The sequence below is a fragment of the Diabrotica virgifera genome, chromosome 8 (assembly GCF_917563875.1).
Source record: "Diabrotica virgifera virgifera chromosome 8, PGI_DIABVI_V3a".
NCBI lineage: Eukaryota > Metazoa > Arthropoda > Insecta > Coleoptera > Chrysomelidae > Diabrotica > Diabrotica virgifera.
This window is the reverse complement of record NC_065450.1, coordinates 229,204,893-229,232,236: the sequence shown is the minus strand read 5'-3', so window position 1 is coordinate 229,232,236 and position 27,344 is coordinate 229,204,893. Positions and strand designations below refer to the sequence as shown.

General features: G+C 32.7%; 1 protein-coding gene across 1 annotated transcript; it reads right to left on the bottom strand.

Annotated features, from left to right (window-relative positions):
• On the bottom strand, nt 1–27,344 carry LOC114333167 (nucleolar MIF4G domain-containing protein 1). The gene is made up of 11 exons (XM_050659760.1): nt 27,024–27,344; nt 26,454–26,658; nt 21,872–22,617; nt 20,631–20,727; nt 18,114–18,326; nt 16,651–16,969; nt 12,187–12,362; nt 8,550–8,740; nt 2,876–3,040; nt 2,276–2,407; nt 1–319 (listed from the first exon to the last, which is right to left on the bottom strand). Exons 1-11 carry the CDS (start codon nt 27,279–27,281, stop codon nt 32–34), a joined length of 2,790 nt encoding a protein of 929 aa, XP_050515717.1. The 5' UTR covers nt 27,282–27,344; the 3' UTR covers nt 1–31.

Here is a 27,344-nt window from a genome sequence, read left to right as displayed (position 1 = left end):
TATAAATCACAGACTTTATTTTCCTTTTGTGCTAACTCACTCTGACTTCTTTAGAAGCTAAAACCCTCTCTACCATCTTGGCCCTACTTTCGAGTAAAGTCTTTTGATCTTCAGGTACTTTATCCGTTTTAAGATTTCGTAAAAGGAAGTGATGGATAAATAGTCGCAGACTTTCTCTGAACAACTTTAATTTTTCTGACTGCGACACTCTGGCGAATACTGATAAAGAAGCTTCTACGTCTTTGTGTAAGAGAATTCCTAGCAAGATCTGCCTGGTGAAACGTAGAGTCATCTTGTCTAATTCGCTGAATTGCATAACCTACAAAAAACAATACTGATAAGAAAAAAGGGGAATTAATTGTTTTAAAATGGGAGGTATATATTACGGGATAAAAGAAATTGTAGGGAATCGAGGGCATGATGAAATGAAAAACTTTGTGAGAAAATATTAAAAGACAAAACGTTCAAATTGAACCGTTTCTAAATTATCCGGTAAATGTAAAAAAATTATTCGTTTGAATATTTTCACCTTCTTTGGATGTAACAGTATTTACCTACAGTAAAAATCAAAAGTATATTACAGTTTATTCGCATAAGCTATGCACTAGATGTAAACAGTAGTTGACAGCGATATCGTCATCAGCAACCAACGAGATGGCTATTTGATTCGGTGTCTGAATATTTTTGGATAACAGTTACTTGTATAATCGAGTAAATTTTTCATTTATTTAATTAATAAGATTATTTTTTCACTATCTATGTATTCAGTGATTACAATAATTTATATACTTCTTCTTCTTCATGTACCATGTCCTTTCAGAACGTTGGTTACCATCATAGCTATATTATTTTATTCACTACCACCCTAAATAACATGCTTGTATCAACACCATACCAATCTCGCAAGGTTTTCAACCATGAGGTTTTTCTTCGTCCTGAACTGCGTTTGCCTGCTATTTTTCCTTGCATAATATTTCACAGCAACCTATATTTGGGACCTCTCATTACATGTCGGAAATATTCAAGCTTTCTCTGCTTGATACTGTTTAAAATCTCAGTAGCCTTGCTGAGACGTTCTAGTATTGTGGACTTTCGAATCTTCTCCACCCAAGAAACTTTTAAAATTTTTTTATAGCACCACATTTCGAAACATTCAAGGCGATTTAGATCGATTTTATTCACAGTCCAGGACTCGGCACGATAAAGTAAGACCGAGAACACGTAACAGCGAAGTAGGCGGATCCTCAATGCCAATTTTAGTTATCTGTTACATAACACCTTGGACATCCTTCTAAAAACGGCTTTAGCCTGCTCTATCTAGTTTCACCGTGACTTTCTGCGTTAAAATTTAATTGTTGTCCAAGGTAAACGATTTTATCAACTTGCTCAAGTTTGGTATTATTTACATACATATATAGACGACTTTATATTCTGTTGTTTACTTGTTCAATTTTCACATGTAAAAAATATTCTTATATTTTTTACTACATTAAATTCGCGAATGAAGAAATCTCTCTCTTTCTCATCAGCCGGTCGAACCGTCAACACGTACCCCTCGCCACGAGGGTGCAACCTTTTTTCTCTACGACCGACCTTTCGAAGGGTCAACTCGGTGACCGCTCATCTCTTGACAGGACAGCCTTTCTTTTGGGCTGAAACGAACAATCAAAAGTCGTGCACGAACAGTCAATCCGCGAGTGATGGCAAACAATTTCGCAGCAGTCAAAGCGCGAGGCACGTGTAACGGGAATAGTCAACTCGTGTGTGATTGGCTCTAGTGTTCAGCAAGGCTTCATAGCTTGGTAAGACTTTTTATCTACATATCAACATTGTCTGTATAAAACCTTTATACTCCCACTTGAGCCAGTAAACTAGCAATTCTAACTACAGTCCACAATCATACCTTCTGAGAGTATATTCATACTCTCACATATGTACAAGTTATCGTACGAGAATTTTGGTTTTCTGTATATTCAGATCCAGACATGCCTCACTACAACTCTCAATGACACTATCAAGTAGTGTTTGCAGATCTTCTTGACTAGAAGCTAGGAGTACTGTATCGTCCGCATATCGCAAATTATTGATGACTTCACCGTTCACAATTATATACTATACAATAAAAACTAATAATCGAGAAAAGAAAAAAAAGTGATAAAGTGATTTTAATAATATACTGTTACTATGGAAGAAGTAGATACATTTTAAACACTTTCAACAACTAAAATCGTTGTTTACATGCACTGCATGTCTTATTGAGATTTAGTTTAGTTACCTTTAAGGTGGATATTGGAAGGCCTTTTTCTATGAATAGATGAATCAATAACTTCGCTAAATTGGATAGTTGAGATCCAGAATGGTCACCAATGGTTTTAATTTTATCCCAAATAGAGTATTTTATTGTGAGCTGAAAATAAGGAAATAGAAAAATCAGTAAATATGTAAAAAAAGGAAGAAAATTAAATGTATACAACTATGAAACATGTATACCTATATATATATATACTAGAAAATTGTTAGTACAATCGCAGTAACGTTATTATTACTATATAGTAAATTGTTGTCTTTATTGTTACCATTATTTTTGTTTTTATTTATCATTCATATCATTATTGTCGCAAAATATCACAAATTATTTTCTTTATGTTATTTTTCTAGTAACCATATGATTATTTCTATCATTTCAATATTATATTATTATTTATGTCAAATTATAAATCACTTTATTTCGAATTATTTCAAATTAACTTTGTTGTAAACTTGAGGTTAAGTGGAGTAGCTTTAGCTAGGCTTCGCCTCATGTATCTCGTGTTTGTAAATTTTTACAGACTAAATAAAGGCAATTTATTATTATTATTATTATTATATTACATACCTGATATTTTCTATCCAGATCACAGAATCTCTGAGCTAAATGTCCATAATATGGATTGTATTCTTTTTCTTGAAGACAGCAATGCAATATGACGTTTATTATTTCCCTTTCTTGTGTATTTTTAAGGCCAAGCTTCAGAAGTCTCTCGAAGGCATCCATATAATCCTGAAAAGAATGATCTCTTTTTAGTGTTCCTCATCTACTGACAATATTGCATAAAAACGAGAGGGAAAGTAACAACTAGCAACAGCATACTCAGAAAGCTAACGGGAAGTAAATGAGGTGTATGTTCTGGCGTCTTAAGAACAACTTTTCAACTGCTGAATATGAGTTCCCCGTTTGAGGCAAATCTGCCCCCACCAAATAAGTTGATACTGTGCTAAATGAGATATCGACGGTTAAACTGCAAAACCTCGTAAGTCAGTTTTATGTAACTTTAGAGTAGAGACGAAAAACATTTTGGCTTCTTTATGTAAGATTAAATTTATTCATTTTGTGTGTGTAGGGTTCTTTTTAGGTAAAGATTCCATTACAAAGAGCATAAAAGCAAAAGAATTCAATATGACAATTTCATCTCAAAAAACCAAAACAATAGTAATCAGTAAAGAACCAAGAAGTAAAATACCTTGGAATTACATTTTCAAGTTACGGAGACCTATACAAAGAAGTGAGAAATCAAGTACAAAAAGCAAATAGATTGGCAGAATGCCTTAATAACACTATATGGCGAAACCGACATATTAACACTGAGATGAAGTCAAGAATATATAAAGCCAGTGTAAGACCAATAATGACATAATGCATCAGAAACAAGACCCGATACTGCCACAACACAAAGACTACTGGAAACGGCAGAGATGAGAGTACTGAGAAGAATTACAGGAAATACACTGAGAGATCGAAAGAGGAGCGAAGAGATTAGAATACAATGTAACGTACAGTGTATAAACGAATGGACACTAAATAGAAAAAAATGAATGTGTGTGTACTTTGTACGCACGTAAGAAGTTATACTTCTACTACACATTATGTGATTTTTAAGACAATACCAAAAATTTAAAAAAATAAAAGAATAAAACGCACACAAACACATTGAAAAATGCCACAAAGAAAAATGATTTCTGAACGATAATCATTGTTGGCAAAAATTTTAAATACGCATTTTCTGAAAAAAAAAATTATATAACAAATATACTTACAATCATAAAATGTATAAAAAAATAAAAAATAAAAACTTGCATCGGGAATCGAACCCGTGAATTTCTGGGCGCTTTGATTCGTAATCGAAGCCTAGACTCACTCGTCCAATTCCACATTATTTGTCATGTGGAAAAATAGGGTAACTGAACGTTTTACTGTTTGACAGTTGTTTTGAATATAATTAAATTATGTAGTTTAAATTTTGTGGAAGAAAATATTAATATATAACAAAACAGTAAGAAAACAATATATTAGATGAAGATTGGTAGAACTTTTGTTGGTAATCAAATTAAGTATGTAAATCAAAGCATTACATACCTACTAGATAATTAAATCTACGCCAACAAATCATAATTTAAAAATAAAAATCGGACCTAATTTGGGATTTCTCTCTAAAATCCCCATTCTTGAGAAAATAAATGTACAGTAGAGCGTCGATTATCCGAGCAAGCGTTAGTAATTGACGCTTAAAATATCTTCAATTTTCTTCAATATTGTATCCAAAAATAATTACAGTCGGAAAAATGAAAGAATACCCATGGACGAACATATAAAACACGCTGTATTTTCCTGTCACCGTGTCACAAAGAAAATTGCCCAGGGCAAATACATGTAATAATAATTATTACATGTACTTGCGCTGGCCAATTTTTTGTATGACACGGTGACAGGAAAATACAGCGTGTTTTATATGTTCGTTCATGGGTATTCTTTCATTTTTCCTACTGTATGTTGTTGCAAAGACTGCACTTTTTTGTTTAGTTGCTAGTTGTCATTATCAAGATATAAATAAATATGTAGGTATATAAATATGGCTTTTATTCACTTGTTGATAAATATGTATGACTATAAATATGTATCAATATATTGTAGTTCGATTATCCGAACAAATCGGTTTTCCTAACACATATGTCCCCCAATTAGTTCAGATAATCGACGCTCTACTGTATTTCAACCTAATTCAAATGTATAATTACAATATGATTATAATAAAAACTACTTGCCAAATTAAAATGAGTTTTCCTTGTCCAAAATAGTCCAAAAGTCCAAAAATATAGGTATATGAAAACTATTTAAAAAGGCAGTATAACTATTAACTAACTTTTGTTTGTCGTTTCTTTTCACACAAATTTTAAAACGCAACAACCATTAATAATCTAACTACAGCTGTGCTACAGCCGCCATATTGAATAATTTTTGACATGTCATTTGAACATCCAATCAGAACAAAGTTATAATGCGCATGCGCCGGGCTGATAGGTTTTAACATATAAAAATTCACCCTCATATCGCCGGTAAAGAAGTATAACTTCAAAAAAGAATGGAACAACCACATAACCAGAATGGGGGAGACACGTGTGGTCAAAATAGCACGAGATAAATCACCAATTGGCAGAAGAAGTATGGGCCGACCGCGCAAAAGATGGAGTGACAACCTTCCATAGAGGTATCAATTCGCCAATGAACAAGCAGAATTGCTCATAAAGAGGAAGAAGAAGAAGAAGCAGCAGAAGAAGAAGAAGATTCCATTACCATTAAGTAAAATTCAGTTTTTGTCAAAGAGCGACTTACGAGGTTTTGTAACTTAAAATCTTACTTATGAGGTTGTTGTAGATGTCGTTAATACTATTAAATTTAAATATTTACTTACAAGCTTTCGTAGTTTAAAAGATATGTAAAAGTATAAACCAACAAAGTATAAAAGTAATAATGGACCAAAAATCGACTTACGAGGTTTTGCAGTTTAACCGTCGATATGCAAGATAGTAACGGGGTGCATGAAACCAACAACACTCTCAAATCTATATAAAGCAGCGGGTTTTGCAAAACCTTAACACGCAGAGGTGTTGCTGAGCACATAGAGAAAATTAAACAGACGAGCGGCATGCCCTATACAAAGCTAGAACACCACAAAAGCGACTAAAATCCAAGAAAAGCTTCCTTGGAACAAAGCAGGATGAACCGACCGAGTATTTTCTTCTTCCCCAGGTTCAATGGACCGGCCAATCTCTAGACTTTAAACTGTGGAAAACTATGAATAGGATAAGAACGGGAGTCGCTCCAGTAAAATCAAACACGGTAAAATGAGGGAAAATAGACCAAAATGATGTGAACTCTGACTGTGGAGAAATACAGAATATGGAACATCTTCTTGCATGCATGAACTGTCCTTATCGGTATACCCTTAACCTTTGTCGAGCGGCATAATTTTACACTGGTAACAGACGGCACAGGTACAATTGTACCTATTACATATTTTCGTAAAAATTCCTTAATCTAAAGGGAACTATTTGTTAGTTTTAAGATAATATTATTTATTGCTAGTATAACTGGTAAAAAATTGTTTAATATTGCAATAAATAAATAATAATATTCGGTAATTTGTTCTTGTATGGATTTACAAACAAAGATTGGAAGCCGCTTTTAAGTGATCCCTGTGATCTATCGTAAATTATTGAAATAACTGCAACAATAAACTTTTGGAAATAGTGGTCGTAAACAAATTCTAAGAAGAGTATCATTGTATTGTATTTCAACTGGAAACATAGATTTCATCCATATTTAATTGTTTGGTGTTTGTCAATATGTGTGTACCTGAAAATTATCATTAGTATGTATTAATGATTCTACATCTACTTTACCAAAATGCCGACAAAAAAGTATAAATAGAATCAACGAAGAAAACTTGTGTGAGATGGGGAATATGGAGTCTCTGCGACTCATACGTGCAGTTATGTCTCGTGATCATCTAAAGACTATGCTAATACTTATAAGATTTGACAACGAAAATACCCGCCAATAACGCAAAAAGCCCATAAGGCTGCACTCATACGAGATATCTAGACAATGCTGAATAAAAATGTGCAACAAGACTGCAAACCGTCCCAATGCATAGCCATAGATGAACAGTTGTTTCCGTTTAGGGGCCATAACTACAAAATGTACACAATATATCTTCCAAACACACAAAACATGGTATTTTGGGTTTGTAATGCACCATACACCTTAGCTCATACAAATTCATATTTATATTTGAAAAACAGAATATGGTTCTCGACAAGTTAACGTAGGCAAACGAACAGTTTTGGATCTGGTCTTATAAAGGTTCTGGGCGAAAGGTTACCACAGATAACTTTTTACTAGTTTTGAACTCGCTAAAGTCTAGAATTTGTGTCACATGACGTTAGTGGGCTCATTTAGAAAAAAATAAGAGATTTCTGCTCACCAATATGAAAGCAAGCAAAGAAAGGGCTGTTTTTCCACAAATCTGGCATACAATCATGATGTTACTTTTATTTGCTAAAGAAAAACAAAGCAGTAGTGTTACTTTCGTCCATGCATATGACAGGACAAGTAGCCTGAAATGATTAAGTATTAGAGTAAAACTAAAGGGAGGTTGATACAATGCATAAAATTCTGGGTGAATGTACGCTCAAGCGTCGAACATTAAGTTGGTACTTGACCTTTTTTTATAATATGATTGACGTCACAGGCTTAGCATCCTACATTATATTGAGACCACAATCCATTACAAAAAAGGACCAACGCAAGAAGTTTTTGAAGGATCTTTCAAAAGATCTTTGTCTTGCTGTAAATACTCCTTAAGTATCTCACAGCATTCGTGGATCTACTTCAGTAACACGAAGTTACCATGTTTGTCGAAACGAACGGAAAAAAACAGCCTAAAACGAGAAAAAGTTGTGTAGTATGTTTTCTACCTGTGTTTGACGGACATTCTTTGTCTAAAAAGGAGTTGTATGTTGCGAAAATCCACACTAACATTCATTTTTTAATTTTGGTTTAAATAAACTATTATTTAAATACAATATGTATTAATTTTTTATGACATTTATTAAAAAAAATACAAGGTACAAATGTACCTATGCTGTCGTTTATGGGGGTAGGAAGAATTTAAGCCGTCTGCTGGGAACTGAACGAAGATTTCTTTGTTATATTTGGCTCACATAATCTACTCGGTAAATGTAGAGATCTCACAAAAGTTCAAGTCTCTATCTCTTTAGCAAAAAAAGTTATCAAAATTTAAAAACTCAAAAGTTACATGTACCTATGCCGCCCGACAAAGGTTAAAGAATTATGGCTCGCCAACAAAGATGTAATAACATATTTCCGGACACGATAAAGTGTAAAGTCTTTTTAGTTGATATTGTACAAGTAAAGGAGATACTCATTTTTAGTTCTTACAGTTATGTCTTAGTTAGTTATTAATAACAGTCTAAAAATTGTATTTAATAAATATTTAAAATCAAGCTCCGGGTTTCAAAATAATAAATTCGGGAAGACTGTTCTCACTCATTTTCCGGAAGGGAAATGCATGAGGGGATGATATGGGGAAAAAGCAGTAAACCTACTAATTGGTAAATTATCAACAACTTTTATATTGACGTGTATATAAAACGATATATTCATTATATAAAAAAAGCATTTGTTTATTTTTAAATAAAGTAAAACTTACTTCAGCAGACATAATTATACAAAATATATTTCTTCTAACATCAGTGTTCATCCTCTGCTTTCTTGCTAACTCTAACAATTTAGATGAAAACCCTTGAGACTTTTCAGGCTTTTCAACATTTGTTTGATTTTCCGATTCTGTTGTTCCTGTCCAAGCAGAGCCCACAACCCACCATCTTCCTCTTTGATCAGCTAAAATAAAATACATTAACATTTTAAAAACAATCCTAGAACATCAGCTTAGAAAACAATTTCAGTCTAAAAAATACTGCTCTATAATAAAGGAAGGAATGAAGGAAAACGGCAAACAAACCTTTGTTAGAGGGAAAAGCCGCACTCATATAGATGTCACGCTAGCGACGGCGACGATGAAAAGGAAAACTGGGTGTACTGGAAAATGGATGTACTGGAAGGGGAAATATTGTTCAAGATAAGAGCAAACGTAAAGAAAACTAACGATGTTAGAAAAACGAATCACACCAATAAGCAGAAACTAAAGAAGAAATCAGAGCAATGGGAGAATATCCCAACAACTATGAAGAGGGATATGGAAAAATCAAAGAGCTGGCCCAAAGGTGCTACCCGCAAGGTGGAACAATAAGCAGCCGCTCATATTGGTGGATAGACAATATAGAAGGGATAAGAAGGGGATACAATTCTTATCCATTCAGGGAACATCCTCTACAATGGCATACTAGAAGAAGATCTAGAAGAAGAGACACATGCTGTAGCTTGTAACGTTACAAACATCACATATTTGCTAGTTTATTTTTAAATAATTATTTTATTCTATCTTCTTTATTAATTATTTAATAATAATCTTCTTCTATTTGTTTTACCTGTTTTCCCCGTTAAAAATTGGTTGGCGCCCTGCTTCTTTATTTATAGGCATATCTCAACATTCTTGTTCTATATCAGCATAGAACATTCTTATTCAATCGTTCTGTGGTTCATGACAGTGATGTCGCACTGTCGTTTCTCGTTTCAAATTTTAAGCCCCCACTTACGAAGTCTGTCAATGTCAAGTGAAACCCTTCCTCTTTGTAAAAATGAAGAATATTTTTTTTTAATTTTAAAATCTACTTAAGGCAATTGTCTGGCCTCATATCCTCATTTTCAAACAGACGTTCTTATTTGGGTTTTCTGGATAATCTACAAAAAGCATAGAACAACCCTTCACCTCGTGGGAGGACTCTCTGAAACTGGAGCCCCCAATAGACACCTAACAACATAGACACATAGACACCTAACAACCAACCAACACGTTTAGGCCTGGTGGCCAGAACATCTACAAGCCCCAGAGCCCGTTGCAGAACCAACAGCAAGACACCAAGAACCCGCAGCCAGATACCAAGTGCCATCGATAAGTATAACCTGTGATCTGTTAAGTTTCGGCAAGGTCTTGTATATATATTTTTTAATACATTACTTAATTATGTCTTTATGAAAAATCAAGATGATTAGTTAAATATTATTATTTTATTTGTTCCATTCTGGATTTTCATTGTTCATGTTTTTGATTAGGACAAGGTGGACTTTTTTCATTTATTTAGCGTATGGACTTTCTCAGTACGATAAATAAGGTGGACTCACAGCTTGGGAGATTGAGCTAGTCTAGGGTAAACGATAACTATCATAGTTGATAGAAATATTATTCTCCAATATTATTTCAATTATTTGGGGTAGTTTATTGCATCAAGCTTATAGGGATAACCTGGTCGTTCTAGTAGAGTACAATGAAAACAGGCGTATAGTGAACACAGGTAATGCTGCACTGGTAAAGGTGAAAACGTGGCTGAACGATCGAGAGTTGACAGTCGCTACGCACAAAATGGAAGCCTTGATACTAAGAGGACCTAGGGATTGAGAGCACATCTCCTTCACCCTCGAGGGAGAAATAATAATGCCCGCCAAAAAGGTTAGATACTTAGCAGTAATGCTGGACATAAGGCAGATATTTATCGAACATGTCAATTATGCTGCAAACAAGGTCGAAAAAAGAGCAACAGTATTGGCAATAATTATGCCAAATATAAGAAGCTCAGGTACGGCAAAAAGAAAGATTCTAACCGAAGTGGTACATTCCACAATTCTACACTAAGTACAAAAGAGTAAACAAAAGTACAAAAACATTTTAGAGGAGGCCTAAAGAAAAGCCCTATTAAGGGTAGTATTCGTTTACAGAACGACCTCGGCAGTAGCCCTACAAGTTATAGCTGGGGTACTACCAATACACCTGCAGGTAAAAGAGAGAAACAAAACATACGACAAGACGAATCAAGAGAAGACAGAATCACAAAGTGGCAGGAAGAGTGGGTAAGAAAAGCACGGACTACTTCTTCACGAAATTCCTTACCGTCCATGGGTCATTTAGAGCATACCTTGAGAGGATAAGCAAGGCAATAAATGGTAGCTGTGTGGATTGTGGAGTAAGCGACACAGCTGAACAATGTGAAATCAATTCTTATATGCTGTATATTGACGATTTATCTACACTCACCGGCACAAAATTCCGCCACCCAAAATTTTTGATCAAGTTTGACAATCTATAACTTTATTATTTGTAGTCCGGTTTTCAAGATTATTGCATCAGTTTGTAGGTACATGTATTGATGTCATTTGTTATTATTCCGGTAACAAAATTTTTTTGCTTAGGTGGCATTATACGGGGGTGAATGGAAGCGTTGTTTTTTCTCCTAACCTTAAAAAATTCTGTGGAAAATTTGGAGTGCTGATTTTGTTTCATACTCCTTTTGTATTATCCTGGAGATATCACTAAGGTTTTGTTTTTTGAATTATCCGAATATCGTTTGGCATGTAAGAGATGTAAATAAAAACATTGCTTTGAAGGTTTATGTAATTAAAAATATCAAACGCACTAAAATTAACAAAACAAAACAAAACAATTAAATAGCAGGTATGTCCATCTCTTGCAGCAACCACTGCTCGCAATCTGTTTAGCATCGAATAAAGATGTGTTATCCTTGCCTGGGGAATAACCCGATATTCCTCTACCAGGGCCATAACTGTTCCAAATTTTCTGGAGACCTAGGATGACGGCGAAGAGATTTTTTTAATTCATCCCATGAATGCTCAATAGGATTGAGATCTGGGCTGCATTCGGGCCATTCTAATCTTATCAATCTAACCTCTATTTTATGAGTCAGTCAGTGTTGTTATTTACAAAAAATGGTACAGCTCTTACAAGAAAAGAGATATTCGGATAATTCAAAAAACAAAATTTTAGTGATGCCTCCAGAATAATATGACAGGACTATGAAACAAAATCAGCTATTCCATTTCCACAAAATGTTTTAAAGTTATGAGAAAATACAACTCTTCCATTCACCCCTGTATAATGCCATGCAAGCAAAATTTTTTTGTTACCGAAATAACACCAAAAGATACTCATACATATACCTACAAACTGGTGCAAGAATCTTGAAAATCGGTGTACAAATAATAAAGTTACAAATTGTCAAATTTAATTAAAAATTTTAGTGAGTGTAATTTTAGTAAATTGTATTAATTTGTTTGTTATTGTTATTTTTTGACTGTATGTAAACTTGTCCATAAAATTGTAAAATTTTCAGTGACAATAAAGCATATTTCTATTCTATTCTAAAACTTCTACTCACCCTTTAACAAATCTTCCAACGAAATATTCAACTCCGTAACATAGTTCCCTTTTCTTATAAACCCCTTCATAACTTTTTTCAAATGTTCCGAATATGATACGTCATAATTAGGGATCTTGCTGACGTTGTTGTTCTTGATGGCCAACAGAATGTCCAGCATGAACTTCACTCGCGAACTGAAAAATAATAGATTAGGAAAAATATCGGAACAGTAGAAAGAATAAAACTTGTGACGAATAGTTCTCTAAATGTGCTTTCATAGTTTATATCAAAATGTGTTATGAAGGTTTGTAGTAGCCATAACAGAACTAATTTTGGACGCATAAATTTGGTTGATGATTTGTTTTGGCATGACAGAATGATTGATGTAAGGATAAATGTCAAATATAGGTTAAGTTTTCTGTTTTGGCTCGTATAATATGCCTTTTTGACCACCATTAAATGCAGAAAGGCAGCATATTTGGTGTATATACTTAGAGATGAAAAGTACGAGTTGTTGCAGCTGATTATGAAGACGACAAATATCCTGGTTGTAAAACATTCGCGACTGGACCGGATGAAACACACAGACGCTTTTATGAAAAGCAGAAGACAGAAATGAATTTGCAACGGTTATAGCCAACCTTCATTACTCGAGATGGCACTAGAAGAAGAAAAATGCCTTTTATCTTATTAGTATAGCCCAGCCAATGACCGTGAGAATTTTCTGACATTGTCATTGATAATAAACACCAAAGGAATTGACGTCATCAATGGTAATTTACTGGAAAATTTAATGGAAAAGAAAAAACAACAATAGATCTCACATAAAACAAGAACAATAATGGAAGAAGGACGATCATTTTTTAACAAAACAAGAGACTTACGATAGAATATTTGGAGATAAACACAACTATCAAGAAAAAAAAAATAAGTAAGTAAGAAAGAAACAAGAAGAATAAATAGAGAGAACGATTCAACGAAACAAAAGTAAGAAAGTGTTTACGAGGAAAACTGGGAAAAATACACATAAAAACATCTTAGCAAAAGAAACAAATTAAAAAAGAATGTGTGTGTACTTTGTACGCACGTAAGAAGTTATACTTCTATTATATGATTTAAACGAAATTAATATACTTTTTATTTATATTCTGTTTAAATATTAAACTAATTTATACTTACTACTTCTCAAACATTTTTATTAGAACAGTGCCAAAAATTAAAATAATAAAAGAATAAAACACACACAAACAAACACATTGAAAAATGCCACAAATGATGTCTGAACATTAATTGTCGAAAATTTTTTTAACTAAATACGTATTTTCTGAAAATACAATTATATAATAAATATAGTTACAATCATAAAATGTATTAAAAAAAAAACAAAAAAGAAAGTTTCTATTGGGACTCGAACCAGCGCTGATAAGAGCGGTTGGTATTGGAATTCATTCGCCGTCTCCGCTTAGCCACAGACACTATGTGTCATTATTTACGAAGATCGACTAACTAAACGGATTAAACTTGTGATATTTTGATATTTTGAAAATTGATCAAATTATTTTAATTTTGAATTGAAATGATTTAGAATTGAAAAAATATAACAAAACATAGAGTAAAAAAACAATATATTAGGTGAATATTGACAGAAATTTTGATGGTAATCAAATTATATAAATAAAAGTATTACATACTATGTATTTTGACAGATCAAATAGGTAGGTTTATACCCATGATACATTAACAATTATTACGTACCTATTGCTTTTAAAAACTATTTAAAAGTCACTACAATATTATAAACTTTTTTGTTTCTGTCCTCACAACAATAAAACTAATATATTATACATTTGTTTACCTTTACCTCCAAACCACAGCTGCCATATCGGATAATTTTTGACATGTCATTTGAACATCCAATCAAAACAAAGTTATAATGCGCATGCGCCTGGCTGATAGGTTTTAACATATAAAAAAATCACCCTCTATCGCCGGTAAAGAAGTATAACTTCAATAAATTAAATAATATCAATAATACCACAGTATCACTTAGATCTACAAAAAGTGATCTGTGTTTTTCTGAGAACGCAAATAGAAAAAGAGTTGTTAATCACAATAAAAACCGCCAAAATCGAATACTTCGGTCACATCATGAGCAACAGTGAAAGATATGTACTGCTGCAACTAGTCTTGCAAGGAAAAGTAGAAGGAAAGCGAGGACCAGAAAGGCAAAGGATTTCCTGGCTCAAAAATCTACGTACGTGGTTCAACACAACAACCACAAATCTTTTTAGGGCAGCAGTGTCCAAAGTACAAATTGTCACGATGGTCGCCAACATTCGAAACGGATAGGCACTACAAGAAGAAGAAGATCACTTAGATCTGTATCAACAAAAACAACCAACAAAACAAGAGATTATTCAAATAGAAAATTAAAATAAAAAAGAATGTGTGTGTACCTACTTTGTACGCACGTAAGAAGTTATACTTCTATTATATAATTTCAACGAAATAAATATACTAAACAGTTTATTCGTATTTTATTTAAATATTAAACTAACTCTAATACTTACCTACCACTTTCAAAAAGTTTTTATTAAAACAATACCAAAAATTAAAAAAAAAGAATATGAATCGTTCGGGATTTGAACCCGAGACCTCTCGATCTCTGGTCTAATTCTCTACTAACGAAGCTATCATCGCTCTAGGTACGTGACATCTCGGACATAATTACAAATCACGGTGACAAATAGATCAAGTGAAGTATAAAATGTTATAATAGATACTTTATTATCTTACTCCCGAGGAAGACAAATCCAAAGACACAAAAATTATAATAAATAATATATTTACTAAAAACACTAATACTTATATTCTTTTAATGACTTATTTGCACTGATACATACAAAACTTGAAAGATTAGCAACGAACTACATACTGTCTGTGTGCGCATGCGCGCAGAATAATAATTCCCTCTCAATCGCGCCTAAAAAAGTATAACTTCAAAAATATTAACTCTGAGCTATAAACAGAGATTAGCAAATCGGAAATAAAAAAACACTCGAATAAAGAAATAAAGAACAATAAATCACCACGAAAAAATAGTGTTATTTACAGTTGAAATGTTTAAAAATAGTGAAAAAGTTACAAGAGGGGTACACCATATTATGAACAACAAGCTAAGAAGGCAAGAGTTCTCAGGAGATCTGAAAACGGCACTATTTTATTATTAACATTATTTCATAGCAAACACGAAGATGACACTTATAAAAGTAATTAAAAATTAGATAAGGAAGCAAAGAGAACAGGGCTAGAGATACAAAATATAACATGATAATAGAGAAGAGCGACACAACAACTCAGAAATATCTAATAACATTGAACCATAAATTTGAAACTGTATCTACCTTTAGCTACTTGAGAATAACAATTGGGAAAACCGTAAAAGAGACAACAGAGGAAAAAATTCTGAAAGGTAAAAGTATGGAAGGAATAAAACTCTGCTGAGAAGCAAGGTTCTAAGTAAGACAACAAAATAAAATGAACCTATATAACACCTTAATAAGACCTGTTGTTACATATAAGATGGAGGCAACTACGACTAACAACAAAGAGGAAGATAGCCTTCTGAAATTTGAAAGAAAAATAATGAGAACGATACTGAGCCACAACGTAACAATTGAGGGAGAAAGAAGAATGAAGACAAATGCCGAAATTAAAGAAGAAGTAAAGGCAGAAAATATAGTCATACATAAAATCTCTTATCTTAGAATGGATAGGACATATACAGAGACGCCCACACTTAGATATGTTGAGAAAGATAACAACTTTGAACTATACGAAATATACCAGGATCCAGATATCATAACATTCATTAAAATAGGACGGCTGCGTTGGATGGGACATGTAGAAAGAATGGAAGAAGGCGAAATACCAAACAAAATATCCAAACAGATGCCAGTAGGAAAAAGAACAAGAGGAGGACCGAAGCTGAGATATTTAGAACAAATAGAAAATGATATAAAAACCTTAAAAATAAAAAACTGGAGAAAAAAAGCACGAAACAGATCAGAGTGGAGAAGAATCCTGGAACAGGCCAAGACCCAGAAAGGGCTGTCAAGCCAATGATGATGATGATGAACTAACTCGACACCACTATGGCCCATGTGTAGAGGAAGACTTAGAACAAGATTTCTGGATGATGTAGAAGAAGATATAAAAACCATGAATGCTAAAGACTGGAAAGTTCAATGCAAGGGCTTTTCATTCACGGTCATTTGTTTCGAGCTTTTGTCATGTGTCACATAATATTAATATATCTACGTCGTACGTTATTGGTATATACCACGACACAAACCAAAGACGTATGACGTAGATATATTAATATTTTGTGACACATGACAGAAGCTCGAATCAAATGACAATCGATGAAAATCCCTATGAATGATCATTATTAGGTTACTTATACATGTATTTAAAACTTACTTGTCTTTTTCTTTTTCAGAAATATTATTCGCCTTGTTCTGAAGCTCCAAAATCAAATTCTTCAAAGCCAAAGGGTCATCTTTCCTCAAACTGAAACCAATACTCCTCAGAATATGTAAAATACATTCTACATCTTTTTCTTTAAAGTTATTGGCCAGTTTTTGCAACACCTCATATACCAATCTCGAATCGAACAGTTTAAAGTTATATAGTTGAGCTATTATACATACTAGATTGTCTAATGTTTTATTTTCAACTTCCTGGTCACTGTTGAAATTTTCGTCGAATTGTTTGGCTACGTGCTGCAAGAAATGGGCACCTAGAAACAACATATTGTTACAAAACTTGACTTTTCTATAATCTTTTAGGCACTAATGTTTAATTTTAGTTGACTTTATTTATTTTTAATAACTTACAACTAAACAAATGAAAAGCACTGAAATTATATCCTTTATTTTACAAACTACCATATCTAATTTATTTATTACACTAAATCTAATAATTTATCTTATTACAAATTCAAAAATATACCGCGCCCATTACATATCATAGTACACCGACGTTTCCAAATTCACAACTGCCCTGCTAATTACAGAAACCTACTATTTATAAAACATTCAATGTTCTAGAAATAAATAACATATCGAATAGTATTTACAAGAAACAAGAAAAAATTTACTCCAAGAGTCGAGAAGGAATAGAACATCATAAATCATAAAAACGGTTACTTGGTAAACAACTCGGGTCTGTTAGGCCGGGAGCTGAAAACAGTCTGTGACATAATTATGTCACAATATAGGAAGAGATAATCAAACGTGACCCACTTGGGTTGTATTCGGCAAGCTGAGCTATGTCCTGAAGTCAGAACTGCCTATGTGTCTCAAAAGAAAAGTCTTTGATCAGTGCGTGTTGCCAGTACTTACATATGGTGCAGAAACTTTAACAGTAATCAAATAAGAAATAAAATTTGTGTTACCCAAAGAGCCATGGAACGCTCGATGTTGGGCATTTCTCCTAGGGATCGCATTACGAATAAAGAAATAAGACGGAGAACAGGAGTGACAGATGTCATAGAAAGAACTATGACCCTTAAGTGGAACTGGACGGGACACATAGCTGGAATGTCGGATAACAGATGGACACAGCGAATCATGCACTAGAAACCAAGACAAGAAGCATATCGAAGTAGAGGTCGTTCGCCAACAAGATGGTCTGATGACATACAACGCATACATCAACAAAAATATTACGCATACAGAACAAAACAGAAATACATGGAAAAGACTGAGAAGGACCTAAATCTAGCAGTGGATAGATCCGGGTTGAATGATGATGAATTACGAAGATTTTGTTTCCTTATGAGCCTATGATAATTTCTTATGGCCCTAAACGTTGATTTGGCAAATATAACACACAGACGAAACAAATTTACTAATCAGATCTAAATTATTCATTATGCTTACCAACTTCTGTTCCAACATTAGCGTGAAGTACAATAAGAAGCACCACATGCTCAATCATCAGTCTTTCTGGAGTTAGTACCTCAGCTACCAGTGATTCCATCATTAGGTTTGTTAGAGTATCATTCATATCGTTTCGGCTGTTGTTCATGTATAGATCTTCGATTTGAGATGCTATGCTGTGCATGTTGCTTTCCGCTAATCTGTTTATTAAACCTACAAAATTTTATACTGCTATGAATCACGAAACAGTAAACGAAATAGTATTTTTTACTACGTTTTTATATATTTCTCCTGTTCTTTGTCTGTCTATTTGTCACTTTGTCCAAGAAAAATCATGTAATCGATTTCAAACATAGATGACAGAACTCGATGACAATGCAATATTCAACAGCTATTACATGGATGCATTGAGTTTTATTTGGAATTTTAAGCCATTTTAAATTTTATATGGTAAAATTAGTTCTCACTTTTCTCAAAAGATGGCGCTACTAGTTTTCCCAATAGATGGCGTTACTTACTATTCCATGTAAAATTTTCGATTCATTTGTAACCGCTACTGAATATTTAAAATTGCCTCGCTAGTTTTGTAGTTTTTGGAAACCAAGTAGGCAATAGGCCTAAAATTTCATAAAATATATTGTGAAGAATAATTAATTTATAATATTTCCCTTAAAATTGTGTGTAAAACATTTTATTTATACGAGTTTAAAATCGATTACAAAATTCTTTCGTGACATAGGAATTGAAACAACAAAATAAACTTACGTGCATAGAAATCGGCCCATTTAAAAATTTGGTCATTTTTGATGTCTCATATTTCCTAAACCTGTTGGCCGATTTAAGTGATTTTTAAACATGTTATAGTCTGGTTCTTTAACAATACCACTGCAATAATATTGTTGCTAAATAGGTAAATTTTCATTGTATACCGGGTGTACCAATCAAACTGTGTTTTTTTCTCAAAGTTCGCATCACCCTAAGGTTTTCTTAACATTCTGTTTTATGATTCATTCGTCTATGTTGGATAATAAAAAAGTTAGGTACTTTAACAACTAGACATGTTCTTCATCAATACACGGTGTTTCTAAATAAGTGCAACAAACTTTAAGGGGTAATTCTGCATGAAAAAATAATGACAGTTGGCTTTATAAAAGTATGTCCGCAAATATTTCGTTTCCGAGATACGGGATTTTGAATATTTTCTTACAAACTGACGATTTATTTATTGCTTTAAAACCAGTTGAGATATGCAAATGAAATTTGGTGGGTTTTAAGACGTAGTTATTGCACATTTTTTGACATACAATTAAGAAGCTAATATTCGCCATATGACGCCATATTCGCCATGACCGATCATATTACCCGTATGCACGCTAATGGTGAATATAAAATTCTTAATTTTATGCCAAAAAATCTGCAATAACTACCTCTTAAAACATACCAAATTTCATTTGCATATATCAACTGGTTTTAAAGCAATAAATAAATCGTCAGTTTGTAAGAAAATATTCAACATCCCATATCTCGGAAACGAAACATTTGCGGACATACTTTTATAAAGCCAACTGTCATTATTTTTTCATGCAGAATTACCCCTTAAAGTTTGTCGCACTTATTTAGAAACACCGTGTATTGATGAAGAACATGTCTAGTTGTTAAAGTACCTAATTTTTTTATTATCCAACATAAACGAATGAATCAAAAAACAAAATATTAAGAAAACTTGAGGCTATAGTTGGGTTTTAATTTCAGTATTTTATAAATGCTAAAATATTTCACAGGGTGATGGGAACTTTGAGAAAAAAACACAGTTTGATTGGTACACCCAGTATACAATGAAAATTTACCTGTTTAGCAACAATATCACAGTAATATTGCTAAAGAATCAAGCTATAACATGTTCAAAAAATCACTTAAATCGGCCAACAGGTTTAGGAAATATGAGACATCAAAAATGGCCAAATTTTTAAGTGGGCCGATTTCTATGCACGTAAGTTTAGTTTATAATTTTATATTGTGTTCTATAAATAATAAAAACGTGGTATTATAAAAACTTATTTTTTATAAAAGTGTAATTATTTTTTTTTTTTCGTGGAATTTATGGCTTTGGTGAAAACCAATTAGCCAGACTATGTTAGATTGAATAATTAAATTGTGTAAAGTGTTTCATTTTATCAAACTTGAGCATGATGTACTCATTTGTTTTGTTAGTAATATGTAGCATTAGTAAGGTGTTTAATTCTTTTTTTTTCGCAGCGCTAGGGCATCAACTCGCGGAGGTTTAACCCTCTTTGTGTGTGTGTGTGTGTGTGTGTTTTTTTATTTCTTGTTTTAAATTATTTATCTTTTTTTTTATTAATTTTTTTTTTCATATAATGCTTTACGTAAAGTTTCTTTCGCAGAATTGCTTAATTGGTTAGTAATAAAGTACATAGAAGATATCATTATTCCCTGAAAAAATAATACAATTTAAATCTATTGGAAGGAAAAGTGTAATTATTTGATAATATACATTACCTTTCAATTGTTTTCTTAGTCGGCTTAACTGTTCTGATCTTTTTTTGTCAGTTTCCTTTCCTCTCAATGCAGGTGGTACATATTTGGACTCTGATTTCTTAAAGAAACAGTAACAATGTATTAAATACATATATCTATTATATTAAAGGGGAGGGGTATAGATTAAAAATTTTGGCATTTTCGATTTTTTTTTATTATTTTAATTTCAAGAATACTTCCTGAAAATTTCAGATTTATCGGAGCAAAATTACCGGAAATACAGCATGTTAAATATCACCTACCTTTCACTCACTTTGCAGAAGCTTCGCACCAGCGTTCTTGAGCGTAATGAGCAACATTCAACAACTGTTCCCCTTATATTTTGTAAATTACTCCGCGATTCAAAAACATGTTCCGGTGTGCATCGCTTTACGATTGGACAGGCAAAAAGAAATTGAAAATAAAAGTTGTCAAAACTAAACGCGTTTTTCACAAAACTGTTTTTTTTTTCAAAGGCGGTGTACATTGTAACTCAAAAACTACTTGACTGATTCACCTAATATTTGTCATAGATTTTCTTATGACACTTCGTGAGGTAACGCTGTCAGGATATTTTTTGTTTTATGCTTATTTATTGTTTAACAAGAATAAATATGTTGATTTTAACCATTTTTTACAAAAAGTTTCGCTATTTTGACTTTTGAGTGATACCAAAGACTCAAAAATCACTAAAACCAAAACACTCGCCAGCGTTACCTCGAGAAACTCATAATCTAGTTAAATATTTTTGAATTTTCTGTCACACGATCCAGTGACGAGTTCTGATGTACTGATGTGTCTTTAAAAATTCACGTCTGTTGGCTTATTTTTCCACATTTTGTCTTGAATTTTTTTTAAAATTCTTTGAATTGTACTGAGTATGTATATTTAACTTAAAAAATAAAATAATTCTACCATAGTAAATTCGGACAACCCTTATGATGTGTGTTTTCTGGGAATTCAAAGGTGTGTTAGATGTATTTTTGTGTATTTATGTATTCACAGTTATTCAAATAATGATGCTTGTAGAGTTTGAATTTTGACATAAAGACAAAAACAAATATAAGCAATGAGAACACAAAATGCAAACAAAAGAACAAAAAGAAAAAATGGATAGCATTCAAAAAATATTTCCAATGGATATATTGAGAGGTGCCTAATAGAGAATGTAATAGGCATCAATAGATGAATAAAAATGAGTAGATACTTAATAGAACACTTACTTTTGTAATAATAGATCCATCTTTTCCTCTTAGTCTACCATATATGTCTTCCCAAGTACCATCCGGAAACTGTTTGGCAGCCCCTTTGTGGACATCTTTTTCTTCTGAATCCTCATTATCACTGCCATCCTCATCATCTGATAGTCCTTCATCTTCTGGGTCAATTTCATTTGTATCAACAGCATCAAAATCATCATTTCCATCACTTTCATCACTTGCACTATTAGATACATCTGGTAATGGCATCTTTTTCTTCTTTTTATTTGGTACTACAGCTTCCTTCAGTTTTCTCTTTTTGCTTTTATTTTTGTTGTTGATAGCTTCAAATTCAATGTCTTCATCATCTTCACTATCATTTTCATCACTCCCTATATCATCGTCTTCAAATTCTTCACTTTTATCATTAGTTTCATCATCTTCATTATTACTGTTAAGTTCAAGATCATCAAATTCTTCACTGGCATCACTATTCTCTGATTCTTCATCTACCTCTTCAGATTCTTCTAATTTTTCATTGTCTTCTTCTAGTTGTTCACTTCCCTGTTCATCATCTTCGCTAATTTCATCAGCTTCAATACTGACTTTAGTCTTTTTACTTTTTGGTAAAGAGACTTTGGTTTCTTTCTTTTTTGGTTTATCTGTCATTAGTGCGAAATCTTCTTCGAAGTCGTTGTTTGCTTCTTCAAAGTCTTTTTCAGTAGTTACACCATGTTTCAGATATTCTGGGTCTACAACCTCTAATAAAACTGGAAAAAAAGAGAATAAAAATATAAAAATGTTCATCATCAATGTTAATATTTTATGTCATAGCACATGGTAGCTACAGCTACCTGTGCTAACATTTTATCTTCCACTAATGTATATAGCATATAGTTCATCAGCATGTAGTCTATTCTGCACAATACTATGAAGTCAACTTACAGTCTTAATCCGCTAAGCAGGATGTTTATTTATTTTCAATGGGCTGCTGCCCAATATGATTACAAGTTTATAATATAATATTTCAATATACTTATGTGTATCAATAATTATTATATAATAAAATAGTTACAATAAAATATAAATTTCACAAACGGATTTACATATCACAACAATGACTATCTATTCCACAACTACTCAAATAAACATACGCCTGAGGCCAGAAATGAATTCAGCTTTCGGTGCAAAAAATCTAGATCAGGGTGAATATTTGCCCATCTTAGTGCTCGAGATAAAATGTTGTTATAAGCATAGTTAGTTCTGTGAATAGGAACATAGAAAGTTTGGTTTAATCGTGTTCTACGGTGAGGTACATGGAGATCAACTTGCTCAAGTAGCTGAGGACACAAAACTGTTGAATTAACTATGCCATAAAGCATCTTTGCATCTTTAATTATTCGTCGGTTTCGCAATGAGAAAATGCAAAGTTGGGTTTTAATTTGATGATAATTTACTTGATTTAACTCAAAAGGTATACCCAGTGTATATTCTACATATTTCAAGAATTTGTGTTGGACTGTCTCGATTTTTGATATGTAAATATTATAAGATGGAGACCATACACAAGAACAATAATCTAGATGAGGTCTAACTAAAGAACAATATAGTAGTTTAATTGCTTCAATATTCTGAAAGTCTCTAGTGCATCTTTTTATAAAACCAAGCATTTGTAAAGATTTGGAAATTTTTTATGTATAATGTGATTCAAATAAAAGTTTACAGTCTAAGTTAACTCCCAAATCACGAATTTCAGTAACCCAGTCAACAGGAATATTCTGTATATTATAATTATATTCTATTGAGCCTCTCGATCGTCCAAAAGAAATAGCATGACACTTGGATGCATTCAGGGCCATGACATTCAACATACACCACTCACTCAAACGATCAAGATCATGTTCAAGATTAATACAATCTTCTGTATTGTTGATAATTGTGTAGAACTTTAGATCATCTGCAAAAAGAAGAGGTGAACTGTGCCGGAAGCAGTGGTGTATATCATTGATGAATATGTTAAATAACGGGGGTCCCAAATGGGAACCCTGAGGTACTCCTGAATGAACCTTAATCTCACTGGAAACAAAATCCCTGATACGCACCATCTGAACTCAGTCAATCAAGTATGTTTTCAACCACTCAAGAAGTGGACCATTAACACCCATTTGTTTAAGTTTAAATATTAAAATATTATGGTTGACCCGATCGAAGGCCTTGGAAAAATCGGTGTATAGTGCATGTACCCTACAGCCCCTCTCCAAGGCCTTCCTCAGGAAGTCCACAAACAGTAGTATATTACATTCGGTTGATCTGCTATTCCGAAATCCAAATTGTTGGTCTACTAGCTGTTTTTTAAGTGAAGCTTTAAGATAGTCACATACAAAACATTCAAATATCTTTGGTATTACACTAATTATACTAATGGGCCTGTAATTATTCACCAATGAATTATCTCCCGCTATCTCACCAATGAATTTTTTGTCGCTTGGTAATTTAAAATAATTAACATTTTTAACAATTTTCGGCGACCAAGCGACTAGAATTTTGTAAATTTAAGAACAACTTTCATTTGGTACCTATCCCGTTTTAATCCTTTACAGTTAGTAAGTTTTTGTTAGATTGTATTTTAAATGTTTGAGCGCTGAGTGATTTTTTATAAACAATATCTAGAGTTTTTATCTTTAGGTTTTAGAAATCAGTTTTTAATAATAATTTTTAACAATTTTAAAATTGAACTTATTCAACAAATAGTCATAAACCGCATACATATATTTACACATGCATGATTATAAGTATCTGTTTCTTATATGGGTGCATGCGTATGTATCAGTTTGTTGTTCTGAAATGTCAACAGTTGCATACTTTTCAAAATTTTGGCTTTCTATTTGCATTTTGATAGCGTTTAACTACTTGTAACGCCGACCTGATAATGATCTGAATAGTGTAGAGATCGAAACTGGTTGTCAAAGTATTAAATGATTGTGAGTAAGTCTGTGTTTCTTTACTTCATTTAATATGGACTCACATATGCAACCCATTCAATATTTGAATATCTAGAGTTTTTATAATGCTTAAGAAATTTTACCCTATCCAAAAATATTTTTTTTTATCATTTATTACTTTTTTTCGCACATTAATTAAATACCATTTTTTGTTTAGTTAATTATATCTAGATGTACCTTTCTTAAACAAGATAAATAGTTCTTTCTTTCTACCTAAAATAGGTGGAATTTGTCGCTTGGTAATAATTTACGTGCCGTTTTTTAATGTTTTTCTTGCTTAGATATATTTCTTTGAAAAAGAAATTTTAAAGGGAAGCTTATCATTATTGCCCGTAACCTGTTCCACCGTTTAGAACGCCTCCAAATCATAGTTTGATTTGTAGTTTATAACAGAATATCGGTCAGTGTGCTCCGAATTGTGGAATAGTTGAAATCTATATTTTTTAGTATTGGGTATTACTTATTATTATAACTCATTTTTGGATCAACGTAATTGTATTGTTTTATTAATATACCTAATGGATAGTAGAAAACGAATACATAATATCCTAAACCTAGCTTTGGCAAGCGCAGGGGCATCTGACAAAGATTTACTTTTGCTAAGTAGTGTAGCAGTATGCCAAGAAATCAGTACATATTTCAAATAAGAAATTTATACATTTCACTAATCATGCATGTTGTATGGATAAAGACGAGACGATTCAAAGTAAGGCCTGTTATTAATATGATAATTACTGTAAAATTATATTTTTTAGTTTTCTAGTTCAACCATTTTACCTGTTACAAAACATGAATGGTTTTCGGATAGGTTATATTTCTTAAAATAGAGTCAAAAATTTACCAGGTTTAGTCAATTTTACCCGTTCCAATAATAAAAATCAGTCCACCTTCAGTATTTTTTCCAGTTGAAGGTAAAAAAATATAGTTGGTTGGTAACTTTTTCCTGGTTGCAATTTAGCAGATAATATTACTAACTGACACTATTTCATAAACTATTAAAAAATACATAGTCTACAAGGGGTAGTTTATAAAGTATCTAAACTGCATTTAAAGTTCTTTGGAATCATGACAATAAAACCACTAAATCATGTTTTATGATTTTTTTTTTCAAAATTTCAAACTTTAAACCACCCTAGTGTAAAGCTAGCCAAATGTCGCTTGGTAATTTTTACCTTTCAGCCGTCAATATGGAGAAATAAAAATATTGGAAAAGAAATGAAAGACAGAATTTACAAAACAGTCATCACACATACTCAGCAGAAACATGACCTGACACAGAGAGGACAAAAAGATTGCTTGAAACAAAGGAGATGAAGACCCTTCGAAAAATTGATGATAAGACACTACAGGGCAGAGCTATAAGTACAGATATACAATGGAGATATAAGGTGGAGAGCATTAATAACTGGGTAAGAACCAAAAAAGTAGAATGGAATAATCACACAAGCGAAATGACAACAAATAGCATAGTAAGGATTGCGAGAGACGGTTCTCCAATAGAAAGACGATCAGTGGGAAGACCAAGAAAACGATGGAATGACAACTTACTGGAGGCACATTGAAAAAAGAGACAAGGTAATATCTATACAAAAAGAAGAACTTACAGTCTAATCCATCTTCTGTAAAGCCTTTAGGTATAGCTTTTGACTTGCGTTTCTTTAATCCTAGCTGTTTTTCCATTTGTCTAATTATTTTATCTTCCTCTTTATTTGCTTCTAATAGCTGTTTGCTTCTTTGCTTTCTCATATCAGCTTCAATTCTCTTCTGTTCCTTTTTTTCTTTTTTTCGTAGTTGTTCAGTACTAATTTCCTACAAATAATAGTTTATTAACTAAATGAGAGAACACATATTATTTTCAAGGATAAAAGAAACGGTACAAGTCCGGAAGAGTGACACCTGGTGTCATAGCTCAGCAACATTTGTAGCACTTTTAACTTTTAATTTTTTTTTATTTAACTAATGACCATTGGCATGGTAGGTACGGTAAATTTTTGCAGTTAGATACCTAGTGTCATGTGTAGTGTGTGTGTTGAGTAAGTGTCTTGTTACTTTGCAAATTCGACGTCATTGTCAACTTTTAATTATATTGGCCAATTATATGGACTCACCCCGAGTTGTAAAGCCAGTCAAAAAGAAGATAATAATTTGGCTAGTATGAATTAAGACATATGTACCTTATTAGGACCCCCATGATTAAGGTTTTCTTTCTTATGTTTCTCATGATTCTCTGTAGGGACTTTCAAATTAGTTGGACTATCATTTTCATCTGTAACTCTATCAGGGTTTCTCACTAGAGCACCAGGCTCTAATTTTTTCTTAGAAAAGAAATCGTTTCGTCGTGATTTCTTTTCTTTTCGTTTCTCCTTTCGCTGTTGTTTCCTTGTTAACTTAGGAGGTGCTTTTTTGGTGGTTGACTTTTTCTTTAATGCCATTATTAAACTTTATTTATCAATAAAAATACAAAATAACCTACAAAAGAGAACTGTCAAACAAAA